The sequence below is a fragment of the Ustilago hordei genome, assembly GCF_900519145.1.
Source record: "Ustilago hordei strain Uho2 genome assembly, contig: UHO2_contig_04, whole genome shotgun sequence".
In the NCBI taxonomy this organism is placed as follows: Eukaryota; Fungi; Basidiomycota; class Ustilaginomycetes; order Ustilaginales; family Ustilaginaceae; genus Ustilago; species Ustilago hordei.
The window spans coordinates 968,578-982,535 of NW_024545261.1; the positions used below are offsets into that span (position 1 = coordinate 968,578).

Genomic DNA, 13,958 nt, shown 5'->3' on the forward strand with positions numbered 1-13,958 from the left:
ATGATGAGGTTGATGGTGTTGGTGATGAGATTGGTGATGTCGATGATAATGAGGTTGATGGTGTTGGTGATAAGGTTGGTGGCGTCAACACGAGTGTCCAGTGTGTTGACTTGATGCTTGAAGTGATCCCCTGACTGCAGTGGACTACTGCCTTCGGTTCTGTCTATATCCAGACCACTAACCTGCTATGGGCGCCTACGGACGTCAGGTAGTGGTGATACAACACACACACTATGATGAGGAGCAACCTTGATAGATTGCTGCTATGCTGACTGTAACTAATGAGTACTTGTGTTTCTAAAGTATTGACTAGTTGTATGGTGAGTAGAGTGGATGAGGATCCACTCGACCTATGATGATGAGAAAGCATGGTTATATACCTCTTCACAGCATCACCAGCAATGCTGCTCCTGCTCTCTCTCCAGAGAGTACCTTCTTCATTGAGTACTGCTCAGGGGCCTCTCCTGCTTGGAACCCCTGTGTCTCTTGAGTGGTGTTGACTCCTTCGACACTGCTCCTCCTCCTCATGACCTGGTGTCGACTCCCTCGACACTGCTCCTCCTCCTTTGACCAGTGACAGTTCCTTTGACTCTTGTCTCTCGAGCCCCTGAGTGGTCACCATCTGCATGCTCCTTGAGCTTGGTCCTCTTCGTGGCTGTGCCTGCTCCTTGAGCTTGGTCCTCCTCGTGGCTGTGCTTGGCCCTCCTTTGCATGTGAGTCCATAGGAGTCCATGGTCTCCATGGAGACTGCACTACGACCATGCTCTCTACTGATCTCGACTAGATCTTCGATACCTGTGCATGCTTCTTGAGCATCCAGGCCCATGACACAGTGTCGAAGGAGTCGACATCACTCAAGAGGCACAGGGGTGCCAAGCAGGAGAGGCCCCTGAGCAGTACTCAATGAAGAAGGTACTCTCTGGAGAGAGAGCAGGAGCAGCATTGCTGGCGATGCTGTGAAGAGGTATATAACCATGCTTTCTCATCATCATAGGTCGAGTGGATCCTCATCCACTCTACTCACCATACAACTAGTCAATACTTTAGAAACATAAGTACTCATTAGTTACAGTCAGCATAGCAGCAATCTATCAAGGTTGCTCCTCATCGTAGTGTGTGTGTTGTATCACCACTACCTGACATCTGTAGGCGCCCCATAGCAGGTTAGTGGTCTGGATATAGATAGAACTGAAGGCAGTAGTCCACTGTGGTCCAGGGATCACTTCAAGCATCAAAGTCAACACACTGGACACTCATGTTGACGCCACCAACCTTATCACCAACACCATCAACCTCATTACTGTCATGGGCCTGGATGCTCAAGAAGCAGGAGGGTCATGGGTTCATATGGAAGGAGCACAGGTATCGAAGACCTAGTCGATACCAGTAGAGAGCATGGTCGTAGTGCAGTCTCCATGGAGACCATGGACTCCTATGGACTCACATGCAAAGGAGAACCAAGCCACATGCGAGGAGGGCCAGGCACAGCCACGAAGAGGACCAAGCTCAGATGGTTACCACTCAGGGGCTCGAGAGACAAGAGTCCTAGGACACTGGCAAGCAGGTCCTGAGGAAGAGGAGCAGTGTCGAGGGAGTCGACACCAGGTCATGAGGAGGAGGAGCAGTGTCGAAGGAGTTGACACCACTTAAGAGGCACAGGGGTGCCAAGCAGGAGAGGCCCCTGAGCAGTACTCGATGAAGAGGGCACTCTCTGGAGAGAGAGCAGGAGCAGCATTGCTGGCGATGCTGTGAAGAGGTATATAACCATGCTTTCTCATCATCATAGGTCAAGTGGATCCTCATCCACTCTACTCACCATAACTAGTTATCACTTCAGCATAAGTATATATTAGTTTCAGTCAGCATAGTAGCAATCCATCAAAGGTTGCTCCTCATCGTAGTGTGTGTGTTGTATCACCACTACCTGATGTCCGAAGGCACCCATAGCAGGTTAGCGGTCCGGATCAAGATAGAACCGAAGGCAGTAGTCCACTGCGGTCCGGGGATCACTTCAAGCATCAAGTCAACACACTGGACACTCGTGTTGATGCCACCAACCTTATCACCAACACCATCAACCTCATTATCATCGACCTCACCAATCTCATCACCAACACCATCAACCTCATCATCATCAACACTCACACCAGACCTTGGTGTCATCATAACATTGATATTGATCATGCCGAGCTACCCCTGAATGGAGTGTCCACAGAGGTCAGCCAAAACCTACGATAGTATATACAACAAATGCCACCTGCTGTCACTGCACAACTTGATAGTCACCGATACCAAGACAATAGCTGTCGCACAGTTTGATAGTCACCGAGTATCTCGACAGACCGACCTGGGTTTCAGGCGCGAGACCCCTGACAATTACCATCAACACTCACACCAGACCTTGGTGTCATCATAACCAAAGCATTGATATTGATCGTGCTGAGCTACCCCTGAATGGAGTGTCCACAGAGGTCAGCCGAAACCTACAATAGTATATACAATGATCACCACCTGCTGTCACTGTGCAACTTGATAGTCACCGATACCGAGACAATAGCTGTTGCACAGTTTGAAAGTCACCAATTATCTCGACAGACCGACCTGGGTTTCAGGCGCGAGACCCCTGACAAACAGCACCTGAAACATTTGCTCTCGAAGATCATGTGCCAATGAACTGCGAAGTTGTGTCAAGGCAGGCTGCATCATGCTTTGCATACTTGCCATGCTCTCCTCCTCGTACTGAGCTTGATTTGTCTGCCATTGACTCTGCATATTCCCACTCTGGCTTGGGTCAGTGCTGAGAGTCTGAACATCACAAACTACTTCCTCAGAGAAGGATGGGTGAAGGAGTTCAGCAACCATGTCTGGACCATCATATTGGCTTGCAAATGTATGGGTGACAATGCATGCTTGGATAGTCCTTGCTGCCATCATACAATCCTTGATGCGATACATGTTCCCTCTGTACCCATTCAGGCACTGAAATCGATTCTTGAGGTAGGCAATGGCATGTTCAACCTGGACCTGGACTTGAGAGAGAGAGTGGTTGAAGAAATGCAGGTCATGGCTTTTTGCAGCAGCTAAGTGTGAGAAAGGTCCAACCATGAAGGCAGAGTGACCATACCCTCCATCAACCCAGATAAACTCACCCTTGTCCAAGTACAATCAAGGTTTCTTGAGGATGTTGCTGCCTGAAGTCCAAACCTTTGAGTCTTGGACACTACCAGGCTGTCCAACAACTGACTCCATAATGCAAAGAGAATGAGGTAGGATGACCAGGGCAACATTCATGCTGTAAAAGCCCTTGTAGCTAAAGTGCTCCCAGCTCATCATCCCTGGCTTCCATGCAAGCGGTACATGAGTACCATCAACCACAAGCCAGCTGTCAGAGGTCGCGCACCTGAAACCTGAGATCGGTAGTTGTAACAATACTATTACCAATTCTGTCAAGTTATGCGACAGCACTTGTGGTATTGCAATTCTTCATGAGATATGCAGTAGAGCCATCTCTATTACTTTTCTCATTCAAATCTGTAGTTGTGATGATGCTATTGCAGATTTCGACTGACCACTGTCAGACACTCTGTCCAGAGGTAGCTTGGCACAATCAATAACTATGTGAACTTGCTGATGACACCAAATGTCTGGTGTGAATATGGATTGGTGGCATCGACATGAGTGTCCAGTGTGTCGACTATGCTTGAGGTGATCTCCAGACCACAGTGGACAACTGCCTTCGGTTCTATTGATATCCGGACTGCTGGTTTGCTAAGAACTGCCTTTGGATGTCAGGAAATGGTGATACAACACATGCACTTCGATGAGGAGCAATCTATTGATTGCAACTTATGCTGACTGAAAACTAATGAGTACTTATGTTTCTAAAGTATTGACTAGTTATATGGTGAGTGTAGAGTGGATGAGGATCCACTCGACCATTTGTGACAAGAAGGTATGACTATATATCTCTTTGCAGTGTTGCCAGCAACACTGCTCCTGCTCTCTCTCTCCAGAGAGTACCCTCTTCATTGAGTACTGTACAGGGATCTCCAAGGAGGCCCCTCCTCCATATCGAACCTTGTCCCTCCTGTCTTTCCTGAGCTGTGTCGACTTCATCGACACTGCTCCTCCTCTTCATGTCCCTCTCGCCAGTGTCCTATACACAGCTCTCCTTCCTTTGACCGGTGACGGTTCTCTTCTACTCCTGTCCTGTGGGCCCCTGAGTGGTAACTGACCACATGTCACTGAGCTCGGTCCCTCTCGCATGTGAATCATTGTATGGACATCCTTACTACCAATCTCTGCAGAATCTGCCACATGATCTCGCTTGCTGCAGATTCTGGTGGGATTTGTGATATCAACAATGCTCGTGCCGATTTTGCTGTGATCTGCCATAGAGCTGATTCTACTGCCGATCTCAGTGAACTCTGTCACAGCTCCTACGATCTACCCGATTCCACGATTCCTGCACTACCTTCATATGAACTTCGGTCTTTCCTCGTTCTGCGCACCCAGGCCCATGACATCCGGTAGATTTTGGGTTTCAGGCACGTGACCGCTGACAGTATGCTATCGGATGGTTGAATCATTGTCTATTGGACCCTGTCCCCAAACTTCAGGCAGGGACTGTGCTGTACAATAATCAAAATGCACTACGACGGCTCTCCTAACAGTTAAAGCATGTGGTGTCTTGGTGATTGAAGCATGCAAATGCAGCCTTCACCAAACCCACATCCAATCACCAACTTTGTTCAACTCGGACTTAGTGCATTGCCCAGGCCAACTGCCAAACCTCAAGACACCAGTCATCAGACAGCCAGTGTTTTCCTCTTCCCCTTAGTTACTCACCCATGCTCCTACCCAATCAGTTCCTAGTATCACACATGCATACAGAGAACATCGACACATATGTAAGCATTTGTCCCATCATGTACAGTTACATCCAAAATTGCCCAGCATCTTTTAGGATAATTAAATGCTCATCACCACACATCAACTTCACTTCTCAAGAGCTGGTATCTGTCAGGGGTCTCGCGCCTGAAACCAAGGTCGGTCTGTCGGGATACTCGGTGACTATCAAACTGTGCGACAGCTATTGTCTTGGTATTGGTCTTGACGAGTTAGTCACTCAGTGACTATCAAGTTGCATGATGGGCAGCATTCGGGTATATACTATCATAGGTTTCAGCTGACCTCTGTGGACACTCCATTCAGGGGTAGCTCAGCACGATCAATATCAATATGTAGGTTGTGATGACACCAGGGTCTGGTGTGAGGGTTGATGATGATGAGGTTGATGGTGTTGGTGATAAGGTTGGTGAATGTTGATGATAATGAGGTTGATGGTGTTGGTGATGAGGTTGGTGGCATCAACACGAGTGTCCAGTGTGTTGACTTGATGCTTGAAGTGATCCCCAGACCACAGTGGACTACTGCCTTTGGTTCTATCTATATCCGGACTGCTAACCTGCTATGGGGTGCCTTCAGATGTCAGGTAGTGGTGATACAACACACACACTATGATGAGGAGCAACCTTGATAGATTGCTGCTATGCTGACTGAAAACTAATGAGTACTTATGTTTCTAAAGTATTGACTAGTTGTATGGTGAGTAGAGTGGATGAGGATCCACTCGACCTTTGGTGATGAGAAAGCATGGTTATATACCTCTTCACAGCATCGCCAGTGATGCTGCTCCTGCTCTCTCTCCAGAGAGTACCTTCTTCATTGAGTACTGCTCAGGGGCCTCTCCTGCTTGGCACCCCTGCGCCTCTTGGGCTGTGTCGACTCCTTCGACACTGCTCCTCCTCCTTGCTATCCTGCTTGCTTGGCACTCTTGTGCCTCCTGAGTGGTGTCGACTCCTTCGACACTGCTCCTCCTCCTCAGGACCTTGTGTCGACTCCTTTGACTCTTGTCTCTTGAGCCCCTGAGTGGTAACCATCTGCATGCTCCTTGGGCTTGGTCCTCTTCGTGGCTGTGCCTGCTCCTTGAGCTTGGTCCTCCTCGTGGCTGTGCCTGGCCCTCCTCACATATGGCTCGATCCTCCTTTGCATGTGAGTCTGTAGGAGTCCATGGTCTCCATGGAGGCTGCACTACGACCATGCTCTCTACCGGTATTGACTAGATCTTCGATACCTGTGCTCCTTCCATATGAACCAGTGACCCTCCTGCTTCTTGAGCATCCAGGCCCATGACAGTATCCTCAATGAAGTGTAGCTTGTGACATATTGTTGGAAAGCTGAGATTGAGAGCTACAAGTACATATAAGTTTTGTTGTGATTGGACCACATTTGTGCACAGTGAAAGTGCCATGACTTTTGTTGAGTGTAAAGCTCCTCCTAAATTACTATATACTATACTTTAGTATTTTGTATGGCCCCCTTTTGCAACCCTTACAGCCTGTAACCTCCTGGGCATTGACTTTATGAGTGCCTGGACTGATTCCTTGGGAAAAGTTGCCCAAAACCTGTTGATAGCTGCAATGAGTTGAGCTTTATTGTTGATAGTATATCTTTGCTGATATAGCTGCTTTTTCAGCTGCTGCCACACATGTTCTATAGGATTCAGGTCTGGAGACATTGCATGCCAGGGCAATACATTGAGTTTGACCTCCTCCAGGTACTCCTTGGCAACTTTGGCAATGTGAGGGTGGGCATTGTCTTGCTGAAAGATCAGTTTATCCCTTGGTGGAATTCTCTGTATATTCTTCCACTTCAAGATGCTACCAGGCACCACTTCCTCCAGCAACTCAATGTAATGCTCTGAATTCAGTTTGTCATCTATATAGACAATTAGACCTAGGCCTGCCCAGGTCATACACCCCCAAATCATGATGCTGTGGCCACCCCCCTGCAGTGTAGGTATATATATATCATAGTTGACATCCCTGGACCAGTATCATTTTTCCAAGCCCTTTCCAATGTGTTGAACCTTGCATTCATCACTCCAGATGACATTTTTCCATTGTTCAACAGTCCAATGTCTATACTCCTTGGCAAACACCCTCCTTGCCTTCCTATGTTTATCTGTGAGCAAGGGTTTTCTTCTTTTTGCCCTAAACTTAAGTCCAGCTCACTTCAGCATGCATGTAATGGTTTGTCTGGACAAACAAAGTTGATAGTGTTGTAGCCAGTAGGCTGAAGCTTCAGTAGCTGAAGTATAAGAATTCTTGCTAATTCCTCTGGTGAGTAATGCCTGTTGGCATGAGGAGAGGAGGAGGGGCCTCCCAGGGGTCCTTTTCACATATTCACTCTCTGGTACCCATTTTGCCAGTTCAGCAATGCTAGATTTGTTGATAGACAGTTTAGTTGCTATCTCCCTTGTTGAGAAACCTGCTTGGAGCAGCTCTTTGACCTGTAATAGGTGAGTGGTGGTGTATTTAGTCCTCCCCATATCGATTTTTTGCCCTCCTTGCCATGCTGACAGCAGTATTGCCATATGATGTCCTAAGCTCATCAAAACACCCCAAAACATCTTTGTTTATATCATACTACAGTCATATGAAGTTTTGAGCATGGTCTATTAGCTCAATTCTGTGCAAAGTGATAAGTTACACAAGGTACAGAATTAATTGAGGAGGAGGAGGGGCTTCAAAGAGCACCAACCTAAATTCCAGCATATTCTTTGGTGGGACCACCCTTTTTTTCTCACATATTCTGATAGCAGGCTATCCAAGCTTTGCAACCATACCACACAAAGTGGGTGTTGTCAAAGAGAACAAAGAGTACTGGTCATCATCATGAAAAGGACCTGAGAACACCATATCAAATTAATTAGATGCCGGGCAATTTTGGACACAACTGTACTTAGGAATGATTCATTATCGCAATTAACACAAGTGATCATCGACTTCTGACAAACGACTTCAACACTAACTCATCTAAAGTTAGTCAGCTTGCCCACGGTCAAGCATCCCAAGCTACCGGGTGGAATCTGTGAAACACTGGATCACGATTTTTGTGCCACAATTTTCTTCCCAATTTATCTGCTCAAATTCTTGTCACGTTTTGGCAGCCAAATTGACGTTACTTTTGAGGCCGCTCAAGCATGTCGGCCAATTGAGATTCCATTGACGAAAGAAAATGCTAGTAACACATTGAGACCGTCTAGAGTATGATAACAAGAAATGATATGCTGAAAGTTGGATGAGATGCTCGCAGAAGACAATGCTAGATGAAGAGAGAACACGAGAAAGTGAGAACAGCTCCATTGAGCTACTTAGGCCATGGTAGCCTCGGTGGAAGCGGTTGCTGTCGGAGCCATCTTCTTGCTATGGAGCTCGGTGGCTTTCTTCTCGCTATCAACCTGGTCAGCTCATGCGGCATCGCCTTCAGCATCGGCCATCTCTTCGTCGAGGAGCTTGGAGCGGTCGACGGTCTTGCGACGGAAGTAAACCCGTTTGCAAAGCTTGTACACCTCAATTCCACCTACGAAGAGAAGAGTGCAGACAAAGATGATACCCCACTCCCAGCTGATGCCGGTGTGCAAGAAGACGATGTCGTTGAGGCCGGGGATATAGAGGATGGGGAAGACGCTAAAGAAGCCGCCGACGACGCAGAAGAAGAGGAACTTGTTCTTGCCGTAGGTGTCCTTGAACCACTGGCTGTACCATCGTCCGTCGTTGTGCATGTTGAAGAAGCTGCGACGGGTGTCAACCACTTCCCAGGCGAGGAGCAAGGAGAACCAGGTTAGAACGGAAAAGCATGAGGCGCGAGCACGAAAGACCAGGTCGCAAGATTCGCTGTAGTCAGCGTTACAGCTGGTACCAAGTTCGCCGTTGCCCCAACCGAACTCGACGAGGGTGAAGGTGGCCAAGCAGAGCGCAGCCATCCAGAAGCCGTAGACGGTGAGGTCGATGAGCATTTCGGGTGTGAGGATACTCCACTTGTTGGAGCGAGGCTTCCTTTTCATGACATCAAGCGATGCCTTTTCCATACCAAGGCCCATAGCAGGAAGACCCGAAGTGACCATGATGATGTAAAGGATTTCAACGGGCGAGAGGGGAAATACCGAAAGACCAGTCTCGTCCTTGAAAGCCAGACCGATCAACAGAACCGAAGCCTGGGCTACGTTCTGAGCCAACAAGTGGCAGACAAACTTGGAGATGTTGTCAGCCATGCGTCGTCCTTCCTCGATGGCGTTGCCGATGGAGGCAAAGTTGTCGTCTGTGAGGACAATGTCGGAGGCATCCTTGGCGACGTCGGATCCGTTCATGCCCATGGCGATCCCGACATCGGACATCTTGAGCGAGGGAGAATCGTTGACACCATCACCGGTCATAGCGCAGAATTTGCCTCGGCGGTGAAGAGCTTCGATCATCCTAACCTTGGTTTGAGGGGCACATCGTGCAATCACCAAAGGCAGCTGAGGGAGAGCGTCGATCTCGGCTTCGGAGAGCTTGTCGAATTGGGCAGCCGTCATGACCATGCTGTCGAGTTCGGTCTTGGAGTACTTGGTGGTGTTGCGGGGAACGATGCCGGCGTCAAGAGCGATCGCCTTGGCAGTGCCAGGGTGGTCCCCGGTCAGCATGCGAACAGTGATGCCAGCCTCCTTGCACTTTCGGACGGCACCGGCAGTCTCAGGGCGGGGAGGGTCGTAGAGACCAACGAGGCCCAGGAAGGTCATATTGGCTTCAACATCAGAACGCTCGAGGTCTTCAGCGAGGTCGCTCTCAGCTTTGGAGAGCTTGCGGTGGGCGAGGGCGAGGACACGAAGACCTTGACTGGCGAGAGCCTCCATGTTCTCAAGGACGCGCTTCTCGAAGTCCTCAGTGAAGTCGATCTTGCCTTCATCGGTCTGAGCGGAGGTGCACGATTCGAGGACACGCTCGACGGCACCCTTCATCATGGCAAAGCTCTCGCGGGTCTGGTTGTTAACGTAGGTAACGGCCATGCGCTTGACAGAGCTATCAAAGGGGTATTCGGCGATTTGCGACCACTTGGCAGCCGTACGGTCCTTTTCGGTGACTTCCTTGTCTGCATCGGCACCCTTTGTGAGCTTGAGACGACCCCATGCGAAACGAGTGACAAAGGTCTGAATAGCGCATTCGGTAGGGTCGCCGTGAGCGGTCCAAGCGTGGGACTCTTTGTCCTTGAAGACAGTGGCAAGGTTGCAGAGGGAAGCCACGTTCACGAAGTCCTCGAAGCGTTCGTTGCCCTTGACCTTGTCCGACTTGCCGGAGCGGGCAACGACTTCGCCGTCAGTAGAATCGGAGCCAACTTCGGCGTCACGGGGCTCGACATTGTTGACAGAGACCTCTCCAAGAGTGGGGTTGAAAGGCTCGTTGGTCTCCGAGACGTTGTAGGTGCCAGAAGCAGGCACCCATGCCTTACGAACAACCATCTTACCCTGGGTGAGGGTACCCGTCTTGTCGGAGCAAATGTCATTGATAGATCCGAGAGCTTCGAGCGAGTCGAGCTTTCGTACAATGACGTTTCTCTTGACCATAGCCTTAGAGCCCATGGCCATGGTGATGGTGAGAACGGCAGTGAGGGATGCCGGAATCATCGAGACACCAGTGGCAACAGCGTAGATGATGACTTCGTTGTCGGTCCAGTTGTTGGAAAGGAAGACGATGATCGCGAAAAGGACTGCGACGAAGAAGAGGCCGACGGCGAGCTGCGAGAGACGTCGCTGTAATGGGGTGCCCTTGTTAGTGCCGAGGAAGCCATTGACCTTGTCCCAAACGGTGAGTGCACCAGCCTGAACGTAGCGGTGGGGGAGCGCCTTTCCGTAAGCGTTGCGCTTGACATCTCGGATCTTCTGTGCTTTGGCGGCACCACGGAGAGCATCGGCGATCTTTCCGATCTCAGTATTCATTCCAGTGCCGACGACAATTCCAGTTGCGCGACCTTTGGTGACAGTGCTAGAGGTGAAAGCCATGTTGAGACGGTCGCCCACACCGACGTCCTCACCGGCCGAATAGACTTGAGTGTGGTCTTTGGCAACTGGGAGCGATTCGCCAGTAAGAAGCGCCTCGTCGGTCTCGAAGTTCATCGACTCGATGAGACGGCAGTCAGCAGGGACGGTGTCGCCAGTCGTGAGTTCGATAATGTCTCCTGGAACGACTTCGTTGGCCGAGATGGTCTCGCCGTCGCCGTTGCGGATGACACGAGCTGTCGGCGATGCAAGGTCGCGGAGTGCGTTCATGGTCTTTTCAGCCGAGAGTTCTTGGAAGAAACCAACGATGATGTTGATGGCGACTACACCTGCAAGCACACCACCTTCGATCCAGGAGCGGATGCCGAGGGAGACACCCATTGCAAGGATCAGCACCAAAGTCATGGCGTTTGCAATTTGATGAAGCATGATCTTCCAGATGCTGATCTCATCACCGCCTTCGAGCTGGTTTGGACCGTACTCTTGACGTCGTGCTTCGATATCTTTCTGGTTGAGACCGTGTTCGGGGTCCTCGACGCCGAGGGCGCGGAGGACACTGGTGTAATGGTGCTGCCATGCTGCCCCGAGTGCGTCTTCGATGTCGATATCGGGACCCTGAACAGTGTCGCTTCGTGGGAACTTTTCGTCCTCCTTGTTGACCATTTTGGGAGATCAAGAGGTTTGAGTTGTGTAGGTGGGTGAGTGGATGAAGCCGAGTCGCCTATCGCAGACAGGTAGGTCGACTAGCAATGATTATGAGTAAGTAGGTGGAGTCAGTTTGATCCGCAGTGCCTCTGCGTCTGGACAGAGGGGATGGTGAGAGTAAGTGGAAGACTCCGTCGTGGGGTTGAGTGGAGTGTGGAAGGGGAAGGCTGGAAACTTCGGTTTGCTCGTCTTGCTAGATGATGGAGCGGTGGGGAAGAAGAACAAAGAAGCCGCCAGAGGCTCGAGATTATATATCTTTTACCTAATGATGACTTGGTCGACAATCTCAAAGGTCAGAGGTAAAAGATCCTTTGGAGGCCAACGGAGCAAACGGGAAGTGTGAGCCAAGACCGAAGGCATCAAATGACAGACATGATGGGCGAGGGCAGTTCTTCAGTGTTCGTCTGGATTCCCGGCACGAGACCGCAAGATTCCGAGCGAAGACCTGATCGCGAGCAAGTGATAATATCTGTTGCTCATCATTGCGTGGCCATTGTGTTGTCAAGCAAAGGCTCTGCATGAGAGGCGAGATAATGCGACGAGCTCGCTCGTGTCTGAACCACAAAGACAGGGTTGTATCAGAATGCCAAGACTACGGCTGGCTGCATCATCGACGACGATGTGCAGGCAAGGAGTTCACTCTCGTGATAGCAAGGCATCAGCTGCGGAACTTGAGTGATGGTTTGCGAAAAGCGCTCAATCCAGACGAAGCGTCGGTGTTCTAACGAGTGACGTTCACAGGACGGCAAGGCCAGCCAGGCGGAAGAGCAGAGGTCAAGTCAAACGTCAGGGTCCGGAAATGAGCCTGTGGAGTTGACGTGGTCGAAGCCGAAACAGTGACTTGGTGCATCATCGTGTGTGGAAGACTCAGGTGAAGAGAGGAGAAGCTGAAGCCAAGACTTTGCATCAGGGACGACGTTGCAGAGTCACGGTGAATTCTCACGACGAGAGTTTCAGAGTTGAGAGAGCGAGAAGAGGGACGGAAGCGGAAGGGCAGCTTAGAGCGGCGAGGAATGGAGTTTCGCTTTCGCTTCTTGATGTTATCGCTATCTGTTCCTTTAGCCGTGTTGTGGAGAGGCCTTGTCATCGCGGTCCGCGAAGCAGGCAGTAGAGCAGTCACAAAGCAGCATGGCCACCGGCGTTGAGAGGGGTGATATATTGTATTCGCGCGCGGGGGTTCCAATGGTGGCTTGCAACGGCATGAAGGCCAAGACTGTGGTAGATGGTTCGAAATCGGTACCATGGCAAAACCATCATCGCAACACCACGAAGAACACTGTTCTATTAATGGTGTGAGCGGACAGTCTGCCAAGAGATGACGCCAAGACCATTCGACTCTTGCTCTCCCCCCGTGCCTGATCTTCGTGCAAAAAGGTCGACGCAAAGTCGACGTTGGTCTTGGCATGGGGTGTCGATGATGCCGAATTTACTCAGCCTTTCTCAGTGTTGAAGTGCCCTTTCTCTCCGCGTTCCTCGCTCAATCGGAGAATAAGTTTCGTGCGCGTCGAGCTTGCAAGCCGGTACAAGTTTGTCCTTGAGCTTTTATCGGCAGACAGGTGCCGGTAAAATTCCAGCGTCTAGTTTAGCCTTGTGTGTACAGCTTCGAACTCTCGATTGCGTCAGAACGAGGTAGGGAAGCATCGTCATCCGGAGCCGACCGAAGAGCTCCTTCTTTCGTACAGTAGAAACGTGCTCCTGGATCACGTAGCCGGCGTTTCAATGACTCCAGTGGATCAAATGATGACAGCATGGTAAGCAAACAGGCGTTCTCTTTCGCGGAGAATTGAGTGTTGAAAAGACTGGTGTCGTCGCTCGAGCTTTAAAAGTGTACACGTAAGTCCGTTGATGTGATGTATCTAACGCCACCATCAGTATCAATGCCAGGACCTATGCCTTTCCCACACGTGGCGTAGCCGAGGACATTCTGTCAGTCAGGGATCTGCTCGGCAACTTTTGCTAAACACAAGCCTTCTTCGCCATGATGTGACTGAGCGTAAGGGTCGAGTTCAGTGATTACGAACATACCGAAGGCTGAGTTTTCCAAAGCCCGCTCCTCGCTATCTGCTGTATTGGATGCCACGCTCGATGGTGTCCTTGGCGTGGAAAATCGGGATAACCGAGCACTGACAACCAAGACTTCAGAGCGTCTACCACCTCTCCTTCGGGGACTAGCTCCGAAAGCGTCCGATGTTCTTATCGTCACCTCTTGCTTGGATCTCGGCAGATAATGAGTCGGCCTTCTGCATAGCAGCAGGCACAGCTTGAGCACTGGATCGGCTCGTATCGCAGCTTTGGTCGGAGAAGTCCGGAGCTCCATATCAACTGAACGAAACGGTGCGTCTCGCAGTGGAGTCGGGTTCAATGTCTGTTGGAA

The 13,958-nt window shown here is 50.2% G+C and overlaps 1 protein-coding gene across 1 annotated transcript; it reads right to left on the reverse strand.

The window, feature by feature from the left end:
• Positions 1 to 8,314: 8,314 nt before the first annotated feature.
• UHO2_02671 (putative ENA2 - Plasma membrane P-type ATPase) lies at positions 8,315 to 11,542 on the reverse strand (the record flags this gene model as incomplete). Its single annotated transcript, XM_041555459.1, has 1 exon — positions 8,315 to 11,542. The coding sequence occupies one exon, from the start codon at positions 11,540 to 11,542 to the stop codon at positions 8,315 to 8,317; it is 3,228 nt and encodes a 1,075-aa protein (XP_041411393.1).
• Between the last annotated feature and the right edge of the window lie 2,416 nt (positions 11,543 to 13,958).